At 34.9% G+C, this 19,406-nt stretch overlaps 1 protein-coding gene across 2 annotated transcripts in view; it reads right to left on the bottom strand.

Annotated features, from left to right (window-relative positions):
* Nucleotides 1-2,292: 2,292 nt before the first annotated feature.
* The window catches only part of METTL14 (methyltransferase 14, N6-adenosine-methyltransferase subunit), a 30,920-nt gene continuing 13,806 nt past the window's right edge, over nt 2,293-19,406 (bottom strand). For both annotated transcript variants that reach the window (XM_060148643.1, XM_060148644.1), the window contains 6 exons: nt 18,176-18,266; nt 16,842-16,983; nt 12,591-12,683; nt 10,488-10,604; nt 9,155-9,365; nt 2,293-3,806 (listed from right to left, as the gene is read on the bottom strand). In XM_060148643.1, the coding sequence (XP_060004626.1) occupies nt 3,502-3,806; nt 9,155-9,365; nt 10,488-10,604; nt 12,591-12,683; nt 16,842-16,983; nt 18,176-18,266 (959 nt within the window). In that variant the 3' untranslated portion in view covers nt 2,293-3,501. The remainder of the gene's footprint in view (nt 3,807-9,154; nt 9,366-10,487; nt 10,605-12,590; nt 12,684-16,841; nt 16,984-18,175; nt 18,267-19,406) is intronic.

The raw sequence follows: 19,406 nt of genomic DNA, 5'->3' as shown, positions 1-19,406 counted from the left end.
CCATTCACGTTTAAGGTAATTATCAATATGTATGTTCCTATGACCATTTACTTGTTTTGGGTTTTTTCAGGTCCTTTTCTTCTCTTGTGTTTCCCACTTAGAGAAGTTCCTTTAGCATTTGTTGTAGAGCTGGTTTGGTGGTGCTGAATTCTCTTAGCTTTTGCTTGTCTGTAAAGCTTTTGATTTCTCCATCGAATCTGAATGAGATCCTTGCCAGGTAGAGTAATCATGGTTGTAGGTTCTTCCCCTTCATCACTTTTATATCATGCCACTCCCTTCTGGCTTGTAGAGTTTCTGCTGAGAAATCAGCTGTTAACCTTATGGGAGTTCCCTTGTATGTTATTTGTTGTTTTTCCCTTGCTGCTTTCAATAATTTTTCTTTGTCTTTAATTTTTGCCAATTTGATTACTATATGTCTCAGCGTGTTTCTCCTGTATGGGACTTGCTGCACTTCCTGGACTTGGGTGGCTATTTCCTTTCGCATGTTAGGGAAGTTTTCGACTATAGTCTCTTCAAATATTTTCTCAGGTCCTTTCTCTCTCTTCTCCTTCTGGGACGCCATTAATGCAAACATTGTTGCGTTTAATGTTGTCCCAGAGGTCTCTTAGGCTGTCTTCATTTCTTTTCATTCTTTTTTCTTTATTCTGTTCTGCAGCAGTGAATTCCAGCATTCTGTCTTCCAGGTCACTTATCCATTATTTTGCCTCAGTTATTCTGCTATTGATTCCTTCTGGTGTAGTTTTCATTTCAGTTACTGTATTGTCCATCTGTTTGTTCTTTATTTCTTCTAGGTCTTTGTTAAACAGTTCTTGCATCTTCTCCATCTTTGCCTCCATTGTTTTTCCAAGGTCCTGGATCATCTTCACTGTCATTATTCTGAATTCTTTTTCTGGAAGGTTGCATATCTCTACTTCATTTAGTTATTTTTCTGAGGTTTTATCTTGTTCCTTCATCTGGTACATAGCCCTCTGCCCTTTCACCTTGTCTATCTTTCTGTGAATGTGTTTTTTGTTCCACAGGCTGCAGGACTGCAGTTCTTCTTGCTTCTGCTGTCCTCTGGTGGATGAGGCTATCTAAGAGGCTTGTGCAGGTTTACTGATGGGAGGGACTGGTGGTGGGTAGAGCTGGGTGTTGCTCTGGTGGGCAGAGCTCAGTAAAACTTTAATCCGCTTGTCTGCTGACAGGTGGGGCTGGGTTCCCTCCCTGTTGGTTGTTTGGCCTGAGGTGACCCAACACTGGATCCTACCCAGCTCTTTGGTGGGGCTAATGGTGGACTCTGGGAGGGCTCACACCAAGGACTACTTCCCAGAACTTCTGCTGCCAGTCCTTGTCCCCATGGTGAAAGAGAGCCCCCACCTCTGCAGGAGACCCTCCAACACTAGCAGGTAGGTCTGGTTCATTCTCCCCTGGGTTCACTGCTCCTTCCCCTGCGTCCCAATGCACACACTACTTTGTGTGTGCCCTCCAAGAGTGAAGTCTGTTTCCCCCAGTCCTGTCGAAGTCCTGCAATCAAATCCCACTAGCCTTCAAAGTCTGATTCTCTAGGAATTCCTCCTCCCATTGCCAGACCCCCAGGTTGGGAAGCCTGACATGGGGCTCAGAACCTTCACTCCAGTGGGTGGACTTCTGTGGTATAACTGTTCTCCAGTCTGTGAGTCACCCACCCAGTTATAGGATTTGATTTTGCTGTGATTGCGCCCCTCCTACCGTCTCACTGTGGCTTCTCCTTTGTCTTTGGATGTGGGATATCTTTTTTGGTGAGTTCCAGTGTCTTCCTGTCGATGACTGTCCAGCAGCTAGTTGTGATTCTGGTGTTCTCACAAGAGGGAGTGAAAGCACATCCTTCTTCTCTGCCATCTTGGTTCAGTCTCAAGACCAGCATCTCTGTCTTCTTCATTCCCAGGTCAACTGTGAGAAATACAGTTCTATCTCTAGGTAAGTTTTAATCACTGAAGTTGAAAATATAGCATCATTTCAGTAAAAATTCTAACCAACAGTTCCACATCATATCTACATCAAGAAAAGCATTAGTCAAATGCTATCTGTACTAGAAAGCACTAACATGCTGAACAAGTTAAATTCATCAGGCTTTTAAGGATCTCAAACCTATTTCTGTAATTCAGTCCCTATCTTCAAACTGAGTCTTTAGTGGATATAAGAAAACCTCGTTTTATGAGCCAATGAAAAGCACAGAACAGCTACTCACAGACCAAGAGAATAGTCTCATCTTAGGTCAGTCCTTTTTCATTTGGTAACAATGACAATTCCACTCACAGAAAAGAGACTCCCAAATTTCAAAGGTTTAAAGTTTCATTAGAAAAATCATACACAAAATAAAAAATAGATTTATCAAGAACAATAATGGCATTATTTCATTCAGCAAATTCATTTAAAACATGGGTTACAGTACAGAAAGAGAAATGACAACATAAAGTCTCATATAACTAACTGATCTGGGAAACCAGTCCCTTAAAAGGCAACTGCAGTTCCATTTTCCAAGCTCTCTTCTTAAGTCGAGGGTCTTCTGTAATTGGGTTTTACATTAAGTTTTCTCCATAACAAGTTTAAAGATGCATGTCATTTCCTCATCACCACGTACTTTATTCCCCAAAATGTTTAAACCAAGTACCTGATAAACAGGTGTCTCTGTTGCATCCAATTCTTTTATTTTGTTAAGGAATATGAAACTGCTTTGAAAGTCAATCCAAGATCAAGTCCATACCAAAGTTCTAGCACTTGGATATTTGTCCTTGTTTTTTTGCAAGTATTATTAACAGTCATCAATAGCTGCACAACTGAGATTATAATGAGTTTTTTTTTTTCTCTTTGTAAAGTCTGCCTACTAGGTTCTACCTCTTCCCTTCCGACCCCTGGGAGCTCCACCTCCCCAATCAGATTTAGATTTGGGAGGACGTGATTTTGTTCTAAGTCTCTCAATTTCTTCTATGGTCAAATTATATGAGTTTAAAATTTTTCATAAAGAAAAAAAAAAAGAAGTCTCTTTTTATTGTTTCAACAAGAAAATATTAAAAGCCTAAGAGAAGTTTACCATCTGTCCCAACTCCATTCCATCAAGGCTGTCAAACAGTTTCCCTTTTGCTGTGACAGCAGTGGCAGGATGCCCATTATCAACTACCGTCAGCACTAGTATGATACTCCAGATTGGGTCTTCTTCACTGCTCACTTTATTTCTAAAAAGCAAAAGCCTTTGTAATTAGTTGAAATATATCAGAATAAATTCTGTCTCTGAAAGTGAAAGTATTTGTGTTGTTCCATTCTGTTCGGTTACATGCACATGACAAAAGACAGGATGACTTCATTTATTCTGGACAAAACCAGACAGTGACAACTGCAAGGGAGTTTGCCTAAAATATTCCTGCAGCTTGGAGAAACTAAAGCAAAGTGCAAGTTGGAACAGAGTTCTAAACAACGTCTCCCAGTTGAAATTCCTACTATCAGAAAGAAGGTGAAGGGGCATTAATAGGATCACTGTCCTAAAAACTATCGAGGTGGAAAGCCACCTCTGTGTGCTCCTCCACGGCCTCCCCTGAAACCACCTCTTTCTCCTCGGAAGTTAGATCGATTTCTTTCTCGCCCGCGGCCAGCAGAAGTCCCACCTCTTCCTCCTCCTCTGGGAGCTCCACCTCCCCGATCAGATTTAGATTTGGGAGGAGGTGATTTTGGTCGAAGTCTCTCAATTTCTTCTGTACATCCAGTCAAGTAGGAATTTGGGGTACTGAAGTAGGATGCATACGTTTCTGCATTGTAGTTGCTATTTGTAAGAGTTGGTCCAACTGTAAGCCAGCCTGAAATGGAGGGAAAAGTGATTATCCTTTCTTTTTCTTTTTTCCAATTCTCTCTTATTGATCCTCTAGGAGCTATTTCAAATCTCCAATGCATTCTTTTTCTCACTGTTGTGGCCTCACCCATTGCAGAGCATAGGCTCCGGACACGCAGGCTCAGCGGCCATGGCTCACGGGCCCAGCCGCTCTGCAGCATGTGGGATCTTCCCGGACCGGGGCACAAACCCATGTCCCCTGCATCGGCAGGCGGACTCTCAACCACTGCGCCACCAGGGAAGCCCCTCCAATGCATTCTTAAAGGTGTCCCAATCACTCACCCAATATTGATATTTTTTACAGAACACATGGCATTTAATCATGGTTATAAAGATTTCATATGTATACATCCTGTTTTTCCTCTTAGACTGTAATTTTTATAATATAACTTCTTCATTGTCTCCATCCACATTTCACATTCTGTGAGAACAGCACTTAGAAAAAAATATTACACACTATACTGAGTTTGGGCTTAGTGAAAATTTAATAAATTTTATATCACCTTCCTACTTGTAGAAATGATGCAACAGTTTTCTGATTAACATCCTGAAACTAACTTTTGCCTCTACTCTTCCCAACCACAACAAGAAGCCCATGCACCACAACTAGACAAAGCCCACATGCAGCAATGAAGACCCAACACAGCCAAAAATAAATTAATTAATTAAATTAAAAAGAATCAGGTTCTTCATAGGTTCACACTATTTCTGCCCTATCATTGTGAAGATTATTTCTTAGAATATTAGGTCCATTATAAAATGCTATAAAATGAAAATATTTTACTAGGATCATATTCTAAAATATAGCAGCCATTTTTTACAAAATTTTGTTCAGCATTTAAAAAAATCGTCAGTATCTGACAGTACATAGATAACTAAGATCTGTAATATATGAAGAAAAAATGACAGATAAATCAGATTGTGCCTTTTATGTCTCATCTAGTAGATACCACCCTGATAAGTAGAGAAGTACCTAATCAGATGAAAGAGTACACTGCACACCTATGTGGTCTCACTGACAACTGAATTTATGAGACTTTTACTTGCTCCCTTCTGGTTTGTTTTTTGGCATGTATGTTGTGTTGTGGAACACAACACACAAGCAAGAGGAAAGAAAGGAGAAAATTTAAAGATTTAATAAAAATAGTTCATATTGCCTCTTTCATGCTATACGGCCCCTTACATAAATAAGACATGTAAATCTTTACAGAGTAAACTGCAAGGGACTCCGCCTCCCACCCATAAATTCTTCATTGCAATAGCATTTTATTACAACTTCTAAAGGAATTACTAAGACCCAAGTTAGTTTAAATTAGCCTGGCTTCAGCATATACGACACATATAGCAACTTTTAAACCTTTTAAAGCAATAGTAAAGAGTACTCCTATGGTATATGTGATCTATACCTTTGACTACCTCCTTGAGGAAGAAGTGCATTTGAGGATTCAACCCAAATAAATTAAGGCCCCTTGAACAGACTTCCCTCAATTGCTCCTACTATTATTTACATGGTTAACCTCCAACTACCTACAATTTCCCCAAGCAGATATTCCTTCTTAATTTTGTTTTACTAAAGCTAATACTAAAATAATTTTTGCGGCACTTCCCTGGTGGCGCAGTGGTTAAGATTCCGCATTCCCAATGCAGGGGGCCTGGGTTTGATCCCTAGTCAGGGAACTAGATCCCACATGCACGCCACAACTAAGAGTTCACATGCCACAACTAAGGAGCCCACCTGCCACAACTAAAGAGCTGGCGAGCCACAACAAAGGAACCCACCTGCCACAACTAAGACCCAATGCAACCAAATAAAGAAACAAATAGAATAGAATAAAATAATTTTTGCATGGGCAAAGAATGGGCAAAGATAAAGAACTGGATAGTATTTCGAAGCAAAAAATAAAATTTGTACCTCTAAGACTTTGTTCAACTGGTAGAGATACAGATAGAAGTATATCGTATATGAAAGATATAATGTATAATCTAAAGTGGATAAAGTGGCCACAGTTAAATGGATGGAGAAAACCCCCATTATATTATAGTTTTGGAATATTATAGTTATAAATAAAAATTGGCATCAAGCAAAATTTCTATTTTAGTTGCTGTTTATGCTTATACCTATAATATACGTAACAATTATTCTCTCTACTCCTTAAGTTCTTCTACTCATGTTTAAAAAAACCCACTAATTAAAATAATGCTATACGGCCATTAAAAGCATTGTAACTAATTATTTAAAATGTAGAAATATATTTGACATAATATTGAGAAAAATACAAAATGATGACTACAGTTATATAAAAATTTGTATGCACAAGAGGAGTGGAAAATATTATGTGAAAAAAAATGAAAATAATTCTTGGAAGTAGTGAGGTTGAATCTCTTTCCCTCTTCAAAATTTTCTTTAATGTTGTTACACTGATTTTCAATTATTAAAAGATATCCATCTGTTTGATGTTGCTATTACTCTTCAAATAGTTTTGCTTTTTCTTTAAAGTTTTCTACTTCCTTTAAACAGCAGTTGCCACTGGAGATTGTTCCCAGATTCAGGAGCTGTTTTTGGGTAGAACAGGTCAATGATGGAAGAGAAAAATCTGTTCCTTATTTCCTCAAACACTAGAGCCATAATCTTGATATTCAATATATATGGACATCTACACTTTCTGAAAAACACACCACTCCAGTTGAGTATCTAGTGATGTTACTTTCTTTTAAGCCAGTGAAGAGGAAACATTTGCTTGCCACAAGCTCTGCTGCCAAAATATTTTACTTTGATAAGAGAGTAAAATCATCCACAAAATTTCCAAACAAGATTTCATGTATATGTTCAATGGAAGTCTAAACAACTCAAAGTTCATTCTATAGCTGTATATATACTATGTATGTAGTGACTTATGCATGAACTGTATGTGTATTGTGAAAAACTGGTTTAAAAAGATTAAATTTAAACCACAGCATTCCCACCCTTTAAAAATCAATATAACATTTTAATTTAGAATAATTCAAGGATGCATGCTGCAATTTCCGAGATAAACACTGAAGGAACAATAAAAGAATATCTAAACAAGCTAATTAAAAAAAGAAAAATTGAATAATACATGAATACTTAATCCAAAAGAAACGAGAGAAAAGGGAACACGAACAGGTGGTACCAATGTAAAGCAAACAGATGGTAATTTATGCCCCAATATATCAGGAATTACATTAAATATAAACTGACTAAACAATTCAATTAAAAGATAAAGATAAAATGGATGAAAACTATGTGTTTGCTCACAAGAGATACACCTTAAATGTAAGGATATGGAAGATCGAAAGTAGAAGGCTGGAAATAATATGCCAAGCAAACACAAACCAAAAGGAAGCTGAAATAGCTATAATAATGTCAGATGAAGTAGAATTTAAAGTTGAGAAACACTGGATAAAGAAGGACATTTCATAATACTAAGAGGGTCAATCTACTAGGAAGGCATAAAAATTTTTACCTTTTAGATACACCTAATAACAGAATCTCAGATATAAACTAACAACTAAACAAAACCACAACCCATAATCCTAATAGATTTTAACATACCTTTCTCATAGAATAAGCAGTTTTAAAAAAAATCAGTAAAGACATGGCTGATATAAACAGCAACAACAAATACTACAACCAATCAAAAAAAAACATATTGTTACATTCTTTTCAATCAGACTTAGAATATTTATCTAAATTGGGTCAAAAGCAAATCATAACAAATTACAAACAAGTGAAATCTTATGGTATATGTTATTTGACAATATTAATCCCAAAAGCAATGACAAAATGATAACTTAAGCAACACAATACTGAATAACCTGCCAGGAGCAAAAATTTACTTTTAAATATAGGAAACATTTTCTCTAAAGCCAAGCCCCAGAGTAAACATTTCACATGCAAAATATTTCTTTGTAAAGAGAATGTAGCTTTTTACTTTCCTCTTTATCATTTTGCACAATTTTATGAAACTTAAGGCCATCAGTTTCTACAACTGAAATAGTTTTAAGATACTGTGTTCGCCAACGCACACTCACAAAGAAATAGCTGACAGGGCTGAGGAGGGGGTAGAGGAGTGATGGATTACGTCATACATACATCAGGCAACTTTAAGGATTACTTTTTTTTTAGAATGAACATCAGAGTTTCTTCTAAATTCTTAGGTACTTTTAAGGCCAATTATTCCACTGTAACTTCTTCAATTTTTACTTTTTATAAAATGTAGACTGTTTAAGACAAATAAGATCCTGGCTCATTTCAGCTTTTTTTTCCTTTCAGCTTTAAACAGCATTTCTAGCATGGTAAGGCCAAACAGGTTGATTTTATATATTGTGACTAAAGCGATGCAATGTTCTTAAAAGCTACTTCTATATTTTCTGAGAAGAAACAGATGCACTATTATTTCAACAATACTTTGTAAACAAAAGCTGTGCCCTCTATAAAAGAAAATCCTAGTCCATAAGATTATTATTTTCTACTCATTTTTTTTTCAAAATAGTAAATTCACATTATACCGATTTAGTAAAGTGTTAAAATTTTGATGAAACAACATCATGATACATTTAAGGAAAGAAGCCAGGTACTTTAGTTTCTAATAAAGCCAAGATCTGTATTTCACAAAGGTATGGTTATTTTCTGCAGGATCATTTTATTAGCAGACATTTAGTCCTGTCCAAAAAGTCAGTAAGACATTTGGTTCATGCCAAAAGATACTTGAAATTTAGTCCTATCCAAAACATCCATGAGCAAATTTGGTCCATGCCAAATGGTTTTGGACAGGGCCATATATCAAGGACATTTTGGTGTGGACCAAATATCTTACAGACGTTTTGGACAGGACCAAATGTCCTTTATGCATTTCTTCACTCAACACAATATTTACTCAATAACCTGAATGTTGGGTAGAGAGAATAAGACAATCTCCGATTTCTATGAGACTGCATACTAAAGAGACTGACTATAAACATATGCCCAAATGAATCTATAATTCAGATAACGATAAGTGCTATGAAGAAAAAGAAAATAGATTAAAGGGAAAGACAGCAGTGGGAGGAAGGGAGTGGAGTGGCAAGTTGGCTAATTTAGACAGGGTTGTGAGAAAAGATCCATCAGGTATTTGAATGATAGGAGAAAAGTCCATGGAAGAGTACTGAGACAAGACTGAGCTTAGCATATTTGAAGTATAGCAAGAAGAAGAATCAAATATATAAGAATTTTATTTTACATAACACTGTGTGTTCTTTCTTAACATCTATATCCCAAGGAACTATCAAAGTTTTTTTTTCCTCCTGAGGTCTTACCTGGTCGAATTGTACTATCTCTTCCAAATAAATGAAGGCGTCTTCTACCAAGACAAAAATGTTCAATTATATGAAAAATTTCTACAGGCTTTTCTATATTGCCAATTTCAGGTTCTTCTGTGATAATCAAGTCAATGTCAACATTAGCATGAATGAAGTCCCCGTCTGTGCTACGCTTAACAGTTCCTTTGATCCCCATAAGGCAGTGTTCCTAAATAATAATAAGAGCAGAACAATTAATCTCTTTTCATCAACAGTCGTATTTCACAACATTTTACATTTCTGACGTTCCTCAATTCCAAAACAATCCTCATTTCTCTGAATCTTTGGGATATAGGTCTCTGGGCAAAAAACACAAAAGGAAAAACCTGGATCTCTGGATCTGAGAAGACTGCCAGGGAAGCTAGACATTAGAGTATTAAACTTGGGACCATGACATTTTAGAATTGAGTCAACAACCATAGAATCTTTTCCTCTGCAACCCTTGATAATAACTTCTCTTCAGCAGTTATGGGCATGGCACTTGACCTTGGAATCTTAAAATGATGTTATACTGGGCTTCACATGATCCAAGATCAAAACTATATATAAGGTATAAGCCTTTTCATATGGAGAGGACTTCAAGCATGGATACAGACTTATAAATACTCAACATAAGTAAATGTGAAAATCAAATGATTTCCTTTTTTGTTGTTTGTTTTTTGACCTCTATTTAATCTGGATGACAGAGTATAGTTTAAATAAATTTAATCTCACTTGACTCCACGAACCAATAATAGCAAGGATGGCTTAGATTCCCTTCAAACAGAATTTCTAGTCCAAGAAAGACTTTAAAAAGACCCTCCACCAGAGTCTCCCTGAAGAGTGAAAGACTGGAGGACAAACTGTTAAACCCTGATAACTAGCTGGGCAGTCCTCTGAAGCAGAGGTTCTCAGTGGTTCTTGTTCAGGTTCTTACGTAGGAAAAAAAAAGGAAGGGGAAAGAAATATTCATCTAAGCTGGCCAGCTATGAGTCTTGCTGCCATTTCTTTTTTCTCAGCATAGAGAAAGGAAAAAAAGCTCGGGGTCAGAAGTACTAAAAGCCCATATCTGACTTAGAATTACAGCAGTTTAGGATATACAGGAATACCTTCTTCAGCTTAGTATAGGTTGATCTGAGTGAATAAAGTATTTTTAAATTAACTTGGACGTATTACTTTAATGCTCAATACCACTTGTACAAGTCAAAGAGAAGGATCTTTCCACCAAAATTAATTAAACAGTATACAGTCATTTGGAAAAGCTTGAGAGAAAATAATGAAAATAAAGAAAACAAAACAGTAAAGGCAATACCTTTGTTCTCTGGAAGACAGCCTTTGGATCTAAAGTCTTAGTCTTCCCAGGATTGTTTTTATTGGTTTTAATCCAACAAATGTCTTCACATCTTCTGTAACCCCACTTGCGTAAACACTAGAAATGAAAGAATTTTTAAAAAAATCCTTAGCTAAAAGAAATAAACAATACTTAAAATAACCAACCAGCATTAAAAACTTCCTAGAGGTTTGAGACATTAAATTCCAAGGTGTCACAGTAATTTTGTCTTTGTGCTGAAATAGAAAAAAAGAAATACTAGTCTTTAAATATACAGCCATTATAGAGAATACATATACCTTCTGAATATTAATATACAGTTGATATCAAAACATAGAAAGGATTACATAATACTCTGATTCTTTAATACTACCTTCTACTGTCATCAATAGAAAGTTTTAAATCATAAGAAAACTCAGTCCCTCTTTAATCAGAAAATAATTCAAAAGATAATTTTGAATAAATGGGCCACACTCTTCAAAATGTTAAGGTCATGAAAGATAAGAAAAACTAAGGAAGTCTTCCAGATAAAAGAAGATTGAAGAGACATGAAAACTGATGACACTAAGTGATCCTAAGACCAGAAAAAAATTATTTATACTGTATAGATGTTATAAGTGGGACAACTGCAAAAACTGTCTTATTGAGAATAGTATCAAAACAGTGTTAATTTTATGATGCTAATAATTGTACTATTATTATATAAGAAAATGACCTTATCTTTCAGAAATACAACTGAAGCACTTAGGGGGAAAGGGACATTATGTCTAGAATTTACTCTGAAATGGGGGAGGGAAAAATGGAAAGAATGAAAAAGAGTAAAAGAGAGAGTGAGGGGGAGAGGAGAATAAAAAAGTAAATGTGAACATTTGAGTTTCTGGGTGAATGGTAAATGCGGATTGTTGCATAATTTTTAGAACTTTTCTGTAAGACTGAAGTTATTTTGAAATAAAATGTCTTAAAATCAGAAAAAAAAAAAAAAGAAAATTTTGTTCCTTCCACCTCAACTTTCTATCCTCTGAAAAAGCTAAAAACTGTTGAAAATGTTCTAACTGATAACTTCTTTCCAAATGAGAGTCTTATGTTATTTTTATGATTTAATACTAAACCTCAAAAATTCAAAGACTTAAAATTGTTATTATATTTCTTTACTGAGTAAAACTTTACTTTCATCTTTATGTAATCTAGACAATAGAGAGATTTGAACCTTAGTGTCCTAGACTATGTTATCCAACAGTCTCAAACTTGCTATTTATAAAGAATACACAAGCAATTGCAGAATTTCAGGATTTGAGAACCAATTCATCTCAATATAATCCTACTTAAATTCTTCATCTGTCAAATGGACACCTCCTAAAATTACCAGGATTTAAATGAGATCATAGGCAGTAGATCAAGTAATATTTCCTAAAAATGGAAAGTATTATCCAATAACAAGTGAGGTAACTGAAACACACAGAGTAAATATCTGTTTACCCAAAGTTTCACTGTTGGACATCAGAATTGAGACCAGAACTAGCCACAATGCTTCCATCATAAAAAAGCTTTATTATTTTGTTTCCATTTAGAAATCCAAAATACTCCAATCAAAAAACCAAAAAAAGTTCTGAAAAACAATAAATATAAGGTACTTAAATTGAGATGTTATAACTTCTTTCTCACTCTCATGAATTTATTCAAACTATGTGCTCCAGATGCTGTGTTATTTTTCCAATTTGATTTGGCTTTCATTTGGAATTCAGGAGTTAATGCTAGCCAGAAGAATACTTTTTAGCTACTAATAATGAACAGTAAATGACACTAAGCAGCTTGCTTTTGAGCTGCAATTCAGTTTCAAATCTCTGAACTGTTCTCTTCCTGCAGTTGTAATAAATCATATTTTGATTTATTCACCCCTAATGCTAGTTAACTAAGGGATACTGCCTTTTGTACATTCTTTTTTAAACATTTTTTTCTTCTGAATATTTTAATACTGTTCAAGAAACAAAGGAGAAAATAACATTAATCTTCAAACTTTTTATGCAACATACTGTGTTATTTTTTTCTTACAAATTTAAAAAACCACTTAAAAAAACACCATCTTACCACTCTTCCAAGGTCCAATCCCTCCCCAGAACCACACCAGAGAAAAATAAATGATCGAGGTGCTGCAATCTCATCAATTTCTAACTTCATGATCTGTAAGAAACCAAACCAATATTGCATAGAAGCATTGTTTCCCATTCATCCTAAATCCAAAAGAACAACCATTGAGATTTATCAGGACTTACAGTAAATGTGTTCTTTAAATGTACTAATTTTCATTAGGAAATACAATGGAAAATAAATTTTATTCTTAAAACTTGTTCTTCTGGTTTTTTATTCCCTATTAAGACAACACAGATGCACACATGCACATACATACACTTGATTTTCTATGGAAAGAGTTTACAGGAAACCATATTTATAGAATTACAGAATTTTATAAGTTATGGCTTGAGAGCAACCTGTTACCATTTACAGAAAAACTGAAAAGGGATTAAATTATGCCCAAGATAGGGGCAAAATTAAAACATAACCACAAATGTTTGGGGGAGGACTTGGTTTCCAGTTCTAAATAAAATAAATCAATATACACATTTCAGTATAATGACTAAGTCTGAAATGTCACAAACAATAGACTATAATTGTTTGCTTTGTATTTGTTAAGTGTGTCAATTTTAAAAAAAGTTCTGCAATAATTAAATCTCTAAATTGGGGAAATACCATATACTTGTATAAATGACTATAAAAGCAACCATTTTACATGGTATTCCTTTTCTTTTAGCTTCCTGTCACAGTTAAGAAGTTCCAGAGACAACGGTTCAAGCAAATATTTATTAGTTTCACGTATTAAGAAAACCTTAACTTCTACCTGAGTGGATCATAACCACATCATCTATAATTTATCTAGGTAAAAATACATTATTTGACAGTGATAATGGAAAAAAAATTACAATAGGCATAAACCTATTCAGTTTTATACTTCCGACTTTAAGTCTTGATATATCTCATCTAATATTCTCATAGGAATATGAATTAAAATAAATATGTAATACGCACACACACATAATATTCCTACAAACGTCTATACATGGTATGGCTAAAGATAAGTGATGGCACACATCAGTGAAGAACATTAAGCAAATTACTCTCTTGACATTACAATTATAAAGGCTAAATGTTGGTATTTTAAGAAAGTGCTTATATTCTTTTTGTTTTTGTTTTTTGTTTTTGCGGTACGCGGGCCTCTCACTGTTGTGGCCTCTCCCTGTTGTGGCCTCTCCCGTTGCGGAGCACAGGCTCCAGACGTGCAGGCTCAGCGGCCATGGCTCACGGGCTCAGCCGCTCCACGGCATGTGGGATCTTACCAGACCGTGGCACAAACCCATGTCCCCTGCATCGGCAAGCGGACTCTCAATCACTGTGCCACCAGGGAAGCCTGAAAATGCTTATATTCTTAAACAAAACACACTGGCCTCTACTGACTCTCTAATGTGAAAAAGAATACCTGTGAAACCCGAATGCTTTTCTTATTTATACTTTATTTATATTAGCTACTGGCACTTTCTTTAAGGTATTATCACATAAACGTTAAGAGCTTAGGGCTCTGGGGCCAGACAAAACTTTTCAATATACATATAAAATGGAATTCCTTTATTTCAAAAACTCTGTTAGTTTATCATATATAATTGAAGCTCCTGTACCTTCACTGACCAAACCTTAGAGATTCGCTAGAGAAAATAAAGTTCAACCTAACCACTAATCATAGACATAATAAAATTAATTTTTCAATTTTCTTTTGACTAAATTGACCAAGATTGTTTTACATTATTAATCAATTTTGATGAGGATATGGTGAAATAGATCTTTCTTCAACACTACTAGAAGGAATGTAAATTTGTGCAACCTATCTGGAGAAATTCTCAGCAATATCAAGAGCATTACATCTTTAACCTTAAGTTTTGGGGATACTATATACTGTATACTTTTCTGTTTCAACAATAAACACAGATTACACTTATCAGAGGAGAGGAAAAACTTTTGTAAAGTAAAATAAAATAAAAATAAAATAAATAAAATTGCCAGAGGTACTGAAGCTGAAAGGGAAAGCTTCAAGGAAGAAAAACTGAAGTTATTACATCTTGAAAAATAAGTAATATTAACAATAGTTAATAATTATTAACTCGGAAGATGTGCAAGGACTCAAAGCAGTTCTCTATGAAACACCAGTCTAGAATTTCAGTCCTTTCCCTTCCCTACCTCTCTTCTGTGTTCAGTGCTCCTGATCACACTTTCCTCCTCGAAATTCCCTATTCCCTTGGTTTCCGTGACATTCATACTCTCTTGGTTCACCTCATTTATCTTTCACCCATTCTTTTCACATCTCTTTTATAATGTGCCTCTTAAATGTAAGTTTCCTGAGGATTTACAGTAAATCCACACTGTATCTTAATTGAGACCCTATCTCAAGACAAATTCATTTATTCTCATAGGTTTAATGTGTTAACCCTTTAAAATCTGTATTTTGAGATGATCATATCTGTCTTTTAAGTTTCATAATCTTATTACAACCTCTACTTGAATGTCTCACATACACCTCTAAATCAACACATTCAGTATAATCTAATCACTCTAATCCTGCTACTTTTTTTTTTTTTCCTGCTACTATTCTTAAATTGACTCTCTCAGCTGGTGATCTCAACCCATATATCCCAAGATTCAAACTCCTGAGTCATCCTTTACTCTTCCCCTCTTCCCAATCACTAGATCTCGCCAGAAGTATCTACAAAACATTACTGAATTTATCACCTCCTTTCTATTCTTATTAACATCACCCTAAATCAGGGCCCCTTCTTCTCCTAACTAGACTACTGCAACAGTGTTCTATCTGCTCTCCCCTCTCCAGACTTCATTTTCTCTAGTCTATCCTCCTCTATACACTAATCTGACCATTTTACTAAACTGGTTAAAGCCCTTCAAAGACTCCTTAATGCCTTTAGGCATTAAGCTAAGCTTCTAAGAAGACAAGTCCAAGCTTCTAAGAAGACAGCATCTCAAGACAGTCCCAATCTTCGTTCCAACATCAACCTACATACAGACCTCCCTCACCCGTCTCTTTGCCTCCATCCCTTCTGCTCTTGCTGTTCCTTCTGCTTGGAATCCCTAATCTACCCTTTTCTTCAGCTGGCCAATTCCAGCTAATCTATCCATACATACTGTTCATGTGTCATCTCCTCTTTGTTTATGTCCCCCAGCTTGGTCAGTTTTTCTCAGATCACCTTATGCAGTCCTCTATTTTCAGTTTTATGTCCTCAGCTTGGTCAGTTTTTCTCAGATCACCTTATGCAGTCCTCTATTATTGAAATAACAATATGATAATGCAATTATCTGTTTAGGTCATTGTTTATTTTATCCCATTAAACTGTGTGCCCCTTAAGGCCAAATACTAAGTCTTATGCATCTTTCAATCTCCAGTACCTAGTTGCCTAGTACAAAGTGGTGCTGAATAAATATTTGTTATTTTTGTTATTGATCAGTAGAAACAGGTTACTTTATGTAACTAACTGAAGCTATCAGCTTGTTCAATTTTATTCAGGAAAATATAACATCACAATTATATAATACTGAATTATATCACAATTATATAATACGTATGTCCCTTAAATCTATTATACTGTAAGTTCTTTAAAGAGTAGAAATTATGTTCATATGTGTGTGTGTGTGTGTGTGTGTGTGTGTGTGTGTGTACACGTATACTCTGATGTTTACTAAAACTAACCAAATATGGAATGTTATCAACCAATCTGTTTTTAGACTTATTTCTAGCTATACATTCAAGGACTCTAAGACTGGAATTTTGAGTCTTCCACAGACGATTTACTCACTACCTGCTCAACTTCTGCCTCAAAAAGACAAATCAGGGCTTCCCTGGTGGCGCAGTGGTTGAGAGTCCACCTGCCGATGCAGGGGACACGGGTTCGTGCCCCAGTCTGGAAAGATCCCACATGCCGTGGAGCGGCTGGGCCCATGAGCCATGGCCGCTGAGCCTGCGCGTCTGGAGCCTGTGCTCCGCAATGGGAGAGGCCACAACAGTGAGAGGCCCGCGTACCAAAAAAAAAAAAAAAAAAGACAAATCAGACTGAAGATATAATAATATTTGTTAATGTACCTTAGACCTTCAGCCATAATATATACTATAAATCTATATTTACAATTCCTAAAAAAGTAGGGATATTTATAATATTACTTTCTGATCAGACATATATTTATTTGAAAAATAAATAATTCATTACAATGTAGAAAGTTTGATCATACATCATCCCAAGTCCAGCATTTTTCGTTAGCAGTGATGCCAGTCTCTCTGTAATATTCTTCTAAAGGGGGTTCAAGAAGAATCACATCAAATTTGGGTGTTAGTTCTCTGATGTCAAAGGCTTCTATATCTGCTTGTAAGTACCTATTTGATTAAAGCATAAAATGTAAGAGATTTTCAAATACTTTACAGTGGTAATGAAAGAAATTTCTTAAATATTTCCTAAACACTATTTACAAAGTCACCATGAGCTAATTACTGAATACCTTTTTATGGAGGAGTATCCTTCCTCAGTACAGACAGTAAACTATCTACCAGTGCTCTTCCAGAGGACATGGATACACTCACACCACAAAGTAAAATCACAGTCCCACACGAACATCCAAAATACAAACTTCTCTCATTTCTTATATTGAAAATCCATACTCAGATGAGTGTCTGAGCCCTTTTCCATTATCATCTTAATATTCCAAAGAATACCATATTACTTTTTCCACAATTGTTAAGTTAGAAAAACCATTTGTTAGTAAGTTTTAAATTCCTCCCTCTAAAAGTTTCTAAAAATGGACATAATTTTCTTTCCTTAGTTTGTGCCTTAGTAATATTGTTTAACAGTTTTTTCTAGCTACTTAGTATAAATTACTACTAGCCTTTACTTAATGGTTATTTCCACATAGTATGAAAGTATTTTAAATATAAAATACTTTAAATGTAAGAGTGTTTTTAAATAGGATGAATATTAGTCTGCTAAAATTTTTGCCACAAACTCAGACTTCTTTGCGGTTCTTCTAATCATTAACAGTATACATTTTAGCAAACTGTTAAATGTACAAAATGTTCAAAGTAGGCTAAATGTGAAATAAAGAGAGTCTCCAATTTCAAAGACCTTAAACACATTTTTTTAGGGAAGCATTAGTCGTTTAGCAAAGGTTAAAATGAATTTTTGTATTCCAAAATGTTAATAGCATCTCTGGTTGCTGAGTTATAATTAACTTTCATTTTCTTACTTTCCCTAAGTTTTCTAACTTTCTTCAATAAATAATTTTTGAGAAGAAAAGTCATTTAAAAACATTTTAAGATAATCAGGAATACAACAAATATGATTTTCTAAGAAAAAAATTTAAATTAGTAATTTAAAATAAATTGTCTAGAAAACTGAAAATAAATTAAATGAGAACCTACTGTGTACTCAGCACTGGAGTTTCAAACTAATATATTAAGAAAGAGAATGTGTTAACCTTACAAAGACAGTGAATTTTTTTCAAACAGAAAAGGGGTAACATGATAAAAAGACTAATATTTTAAGCCTGAGTTGGGAACAAAAAACCCCACTTACATAGGAGGAGTGTTAGATTTAGCTATTAGCTCATCCTTCAGCCTGATGAGCTCCCTCAGTTTAGGGTATTCTTCAAATCTGTCAGCCAAACCTGAAGAGGAAACATAGTAAATTCCAAATTTCAATACAAATGAGTATCAATGCATTCAAACGTGACAAGCCTGCTCAGAACACAACAATACACAACCACCTCTTCATCCTCACATCCTTTTAAAAAAGTCTGAGGACTTTTAAACAATTCATATATACATTTTATATACCTAATGACCCTAATCCCACATGCAGGCAAACTCCCAGATGTTCTAAAGCCCAGATCAAGTCAATTAACCATTTAATTTCTCAAATTTATTAAATTAACTAACCTGCTTATAGCATCAAATTTTGCCATTCTGTTCTCAGGAAAAGAAAAATTTTTCTTTCAATCATGCTTTTTGCATTTTCTTTTTACTCAAAAAAGTCTTTCTCCCAAAGAATCTAGTGATTGTTAAAATTTTTACTTAGTTTCTTAGACAGTTATCCAAAGCAGAGAAAATGAGGATTTCTCTTCTTTACTACTGATGATCTTAAATTAAGTGGCTACACTTTATGGACACAATCCCAGAACAAATCTAGTTAAAAAGATAATGAGTCCCTAACAGTCATTAGCTCACACCTCATTCACTCTGATTACTTATCTAAATTGTACTACCAATTCCAAGATAAGTCACTTTCTCTAAGAATATTTCCTATATCAATATTTATAGTTTTAAAGATCTCACTCCACATTATTATAAACCAAATCCTCAGAAACATTTTCAAGCTTAAGACCTTGAAAAACATCTCCAAGTTCCATAAAGGTTAAAAACAGGAGACTTGTTCCCATGTCCTCAAAAATATTTAAATCTCTGAGCCTCAGAAGAGATTTTAGGTAAAACAACATAATAACTGTTTAAACAACTGTAGGAGTAAGTAGGGCTTGAATATCAAAGATTCCTAAAAGTTTTTATTTTGTTTTTTCTTTCTTCCCTACAAGAAGCATATTCATGACAACATAAATTATATAAACATCTTAAGTTGAAAACCAGAAGTACATTTTAATAACTTTAATATCAAAGAGTAAAAAAGTGAAAGATTTTATAAAGCCTCCTCAATCAGTGGCTACAGATCAAATTTCAAATGAAACAAGTTTGAAGATTTTAGTACAGTCAGGTTTCAATCACAATAGAGTCAGCTCTCAATCATCTACAAAACA

This window comes from Lagenorhynchus albirostris, chromosome 4 (genome assembly GCF_949774975.1).
Source record: "Lagenorhynchus albirostris chromosome 4, mLagAlb1.1, whole genome shotgun sequence".
Lineage (NCBI taxonomy): Eukaryota > Metazoa > Chordata > Mammalia > Artiodactyla > Delphinidae > Lagenorhynchus > Lagenorhynchus albirostris.
This window is presented reverse-complemented; position numbering and strand designations above follow the sequence as displayed.